Source organism: Quercus lobata, chromosome 5, assembly GCF_001633185.2.
Source record: "Quercus lobata isolate SW786 chromosome 5, ValleyOak3.0 Primary Assembly, whole genome shotgun sequence".
NCBI lineage: Eukaryota > Viridiplantae > Streptophyta > Magnoliopsida > Fagales > Fagaceae > Quercus > Quercus lobata.
This window is the reverse complement of record NC_044908.1, coordinates 22,869,883-22,874,959: the sequence shown is the minus strand read 5'-3', so window position 1 is coordinate 22,874,959 and position 5,077 is coordinate 22,869,883. Positions and strand designations below refer to the sequence as shown.

The 5,077-nt window shown below is 33.7% G+C and overlaps 1 protein-coding gene across 1 annotated transcript; it reads left to right on the top strand.

Moving 5' to 3' along the window:
• Positions 1-768: 768 nt before the first annotated feature.
• On the top strand, positions 769-5,077 carry LOC115990187 (protein LYK5-like). Its single transcript, XM_031114036.1, has 7 exons — positions 769-1,483; positions 2,225-2,347; positions 2,436-2,641; positions 3,991-4,054; positions 4,226-4,409; positions 4,527-4,677; positions 4,766-5,077. Exons 1-7 carry the CDS (start codon positions 769-771, stop codon positions 5,075-5,077), a joined length of 1,755 nt encoding a protein of 584 aa, XP_030969896.1.

The window sequence follows — 5,077 nt, the reverse complement described above, 5'->3', positions numbered from 1 at the left end:
TAGTCTCCATTCCCAGAGCTCAGAAACCTCCCTTCTCTTTACTTTGTAAACAGATGGCTTTCTCAGTTTATTTTCAAGTTTACACTTGTAACGCTATAGTCTTAGCCTTCACAACTGTAACCTTTTACTTATGCTTCCGCGCTGTGACGGCCTCAGTTGGCCTTCATCCCCTTTGTCTGTAACTTACCCCCTATATATATATATATATATATATATATAATAGTATGGTGAATGATTTAAAATTTTAATTAAAAAAGTATTGATTTGAATTAATGAATTTAATATAGACTTTAAATAAAATTCCAAATAAAATTATTAGCTTTGTTTGAAAAAAAGTAAATAAAATAAAACTCAATTATAGTTTAGAACAATGGACTTTTTATTAAAGCGCGTTTCTAAAACTACACCAAACACGCGGTTTAGATTTTGGGTAGCAAAAATGGCTTTTTAGGCTCCTAAAAGCCGAAACAAACACACACTAAGTCAAAGTTATGGCAAAGAGTTATGAAATAATTTGTATTTCTAAAACCACACTAGATTAAGTCCCAAAAGTCCAAGTGGGGAGCTGTAGCCTGACAGCATTTCACAGAGACGGTATCTTGTGAGACAAGCGCATGCGCCCATCGCCCATCTCCCACAAGACTTTTTCCCTCCCGCAATAGTTTACCCACTGTGCACTTCTTTTACCTGTCTCTACTATTCATCTTTATCTTCACACATCAGTCTCACAATTGTATTGCATATCAATTTGGTAATAGCAATTGGAGCATGAAGAAATATGATTTATTCCCCATTTGCTCCGTTTTGTTGTTGGTCGTGTTGCTGAAACAACATCCATCAGAAGCCCAACAACCTTACGTGAATGACAAGCAGTTCGACTGCGGCCAAGACCTAAACATCACGAATGGGTTTAAATGCAACGGCGCCGAAACCAGTTGCCAATCCTACCTCACGTTCCGATCCACTCCTCCTTACGATTCTCCACTGTCCATCGGCCTCCTCTTGCACGCTGATTTTTCCTTCATCGCCGAAATCAACAACATCACAATCTCCCAGGAAATCCCCACCGACACCAAGACCATCATCCCTATCGATTGTTCATGTCTGGGTCATTACTACCAGCACAACAGCTCCCACCAGGTGCGGCCGTCCGACAGCTATTTCAGCATGGCCAACGACACCTTCCAGGGCCTCACCACTTGCCAGGCCATGAAGCGTGAGAACCCTTATACAGTTGAGACTCTGAGCGTGGGCGTGAAAGTAAGAGTCCCACTCAGGTGTGCTTGTCCCACGTCCAACCAGACAGCAAGTGGCTTCATGTACTTGCTCGCTTATATCACTACCTCGGGAGATAACATCTCTACAATTGCCGATTTATTCGGTGCGGACAAGCAGAGCATACTTGATGCAAACGAACTATCCGAGGATAGCATTATATATCCATTCACAGCCCTTGTCGTCCCATTGAAGAGCAAGCCCACCGGTATAGTTAAAAGCGTAATTTTAGGTAACCATTCTTGCCAATTCCAACCCCCCTTCTCCTATTACTAATTTAATATCATACTATTTTTTTTTTCTTTTTTTTTTTTAAGTATCCTATTAGTCGGTAGCCAGTGCAGAAAATTTTAATATAATATGAAATTTAATAATTATGAACAGAAATTTATGATGATTTTGTTTATTTATCAAATTATATTTTCAATCATTTAAACAATTATGATATGCCACAATTCTTATGAATAGTTTATGTATAGAATAGAATTTAAATTCATTTTCAATAGTGATGTGTAAAATTATAAGATCTCAAAAACTTATATGACACAATGTTATGAGATCAAACAATAATTAAACGGTTTCCAATACTTTGTCAAATTTCACCGGTTGGCCCTAAAGTTACACTCACTCTGGCTTACATCCTTGTTGCAGTTCCTTTCGTTCTTGAATCACCCAACTACAAAGTATCTAAATAAGAGTTTCAATTATTAAAGTTATGTGTTATTTAAATTATGGATGAAGAGTCCTTACTTTAAAAAATATATAAAAACAAAGAGAAGAATCTTGAAAGATTTGAAGCCCCTATAGGTGAAGGACGAGAAAATGAATTTTATCAATCTTATTATTTTGTTTTCTAAAGAACAATTAGTCCCAGCATCTTAGAGCATAGTAAATGATAAGAAAATGCTATTGCTAGTAGAACATTAAAATTTTGGTTGTCCAAATGCAGGTAATTCAAAAAACAGGTCGGCTAATAGGTGGTGGATATGGCTCATCGTGACAGTTGTGGGAATTATTATTGCCTTGTTGTGCTTCTTATGTCATTCAAAATGGAAAAAACAAAAAGCCGAAGGTAATTGATGCTCCTACCACAGATTTTCTTTTATATAATTAGCAACATATTTTTTAAGTTATATTTTGCTTAATTTCGTGTTAATTAGGGGAGAGAAAAAAGAAACAAAAGATGCTCCTAATGGAACTTGGAGGTAATGAAATAACTTTCAATGTACATGACAAAGTGAAGAAACAAAGCAAATATGGGCAAGATGGATTGCAAACATTCAGCTTCAAAAGCATTTATGATGCTACAAGCAATTTCTCAACTGAAAATAAATTAGGAGTGGGTGGTTTTGGACCAGTTTATAAGGTTAGTTCTTCACATCTTTTAGTCTCATAAATTTTTTTTTATAGAGTTTCAACCTATAGCGTCCACCAAAGGTTTTGAAGATTTTGAACTAGACACATTATAGCAAGAATCTTTAAGCAAAAACTTGAGAAGAAAGTGAAGAAACTTTGCCCTTTTTGCTGCTGGAACCGTGTGTGTAGAGAGGAAGAGAGCTTAAGCTTTCTAGCTCTTTCTAGTTCTATGTGAGAAATGAGAGGAAAAGGAGCTTAAGCTTTCTAGCTCTTTCTCACATGTATTTGTGGCTTGCTACATGTCACACATGCATGGTAAGAAAAACAAGTGTCCTCTCAAGGATTGGGCAAAGTGTCTTAAGCTTATTGGTTCATGTCTCTAAGAAGTTACTAAAATACCCTTCCCTTAAGTAGCTAATTAAAAGAATAACTATATATATATATATATATATAAAGTATCAAACTTAGTTGAATGGTCCATGGTAATTAAGATTTAACCCTCCATTCCTAATTAGCTAGTGTAGGGCACCACACATACAATATATACAACTCTAAAAATAAAATTTTAACATTTTACGTAAATAAAAAAATCAATAGTTAAAAAGATGTGTGCAGACATTTATATTTATATATATATATATATATAATAAAAAATAAAAAACTCAATGAGGTAATAGATCTAACACTAATAGCATTTATTTTATAATTGCTGGTCAAGTTGGGGAGTAATAATGTTAGTGTTTTTTTTCATCACAATACATAAAATTTATTATATTGTTATTATACGATGATATATTGAAAATGAGTCAATAATAAATTTAAGTTTAAAAGTTTACGATAAGGTCATAATAAAATGGTCAGGTTAGTTTGGTACTAGTCAGAAACTAATCAGACTCAAATGGGTTACAATTTCTATTACACCTATTCTATTTTTTCGTTCCAATTTGGATGGGTTATTGGATCCTGGTCCAATTTAATTTGCTAGATCTATCTACAACCTTAAATTAACCTATTTCATCTCTTTATTTTTTGTTAGGTTCAACATTTAAACTTAAGACCTAATCAAGCTAGCTAATCCAACTTGACCAATTAATTTGCACTTGAACCTCATCCCAAGTGCTAGATAGAAGTTTGATAGAAAATTAAATAATGTAATTGGAGATTGATTTAAGGTAATGTGAGTAAAATATGACTAAAACAATATATTTTTAGGGTAAATTACCTGATGGGAAAGAAATAGCAATTAAGAGACTCTCGAGAAGTTCTGGACAAGGATTGCTAGAGTTCAAGAATGAAGTTGTTCTCATTGCCAAACTCCAACATATTAATCTTGTCTGACTTTTAGGATTTTGTATTCAGGAAGAAGAAAATATAGTAATATATGAGTACATGCCCAACAAAAGTTTAGATTTCTTCCTCTTCCGTAGGCTATATGTTCATTACTACGAAAATTTGCTTATATGATGATATTTTTGTTTTCATTTATTCTAAGTCAATTAATATATACACTTATTTGCTATTATTTTCTACTATGAGTCAGATTATACTAAAAAGTATTTATTAAACTGGAAAAAACGCTTCAACATCATTGCAGGCATTGCTCAAGGGCTCGTTTATCTCCACAAATATTCAAGGCTAACAATAATTCACTGGGATTTAAAAGCAAGCAACATTTTGCTTGATAAGGAGATGAATCCAAAAACATCTGATTTTGGCATGGCAAAAATATTTGGGTTAAAAGGATCAGAAGAAAACACAAATAGGGTTGTTGGAACATAGTAAGTATGCATTTCCTTTCAAGCATGCATAATTGAATTCTATTTGTGAGTGTGTGTGAGTGAATATATGTGCTTATGCATACACTAATTAAATTTTATTGTTAATTATTATTTCAGTGGTTATATGTTCCTAGAATACACAATGAATGGTGTTGTTTCAATAAAAATTGATGTATTCAATTTTGGAGTTCTACTATTAGAAATCATTAGTGTCAAGAAAAACAATAGTCGCTATCACTCTGAGTATCCACTCAACCTTATAGGATATGTAAGTTTCCCTCTTGATCCTTCTTATCATGTGCATGGAAATTTTGAACTTAATAGCTAACATTTATGAATAATTGGGCTTGTATCAGGCATGGCAGTTATGGAATGCAGGTAAAGGTATAGAGTTTACAGAGCCAACAATACTAGATGAGTCATTCATTCCATCTGAAGTATTGAGATGCATTCATGTTGGTCTCTTATGCGTACAAGATCAGGCAACAGATAGACCCACCATGCTAGATGTTGTTTCGTTTCTTGCAAATGAAACTATTCAACTATCTACTCCGAAACAACCTGCATTTTTTATCAACACAATCACAAAAGACTTAGATGTTTCTAAAAATAAGTCAAAAAATTATTCAGTAAATAATGTCACAATTTCAAAATTGGATGCCAGATAA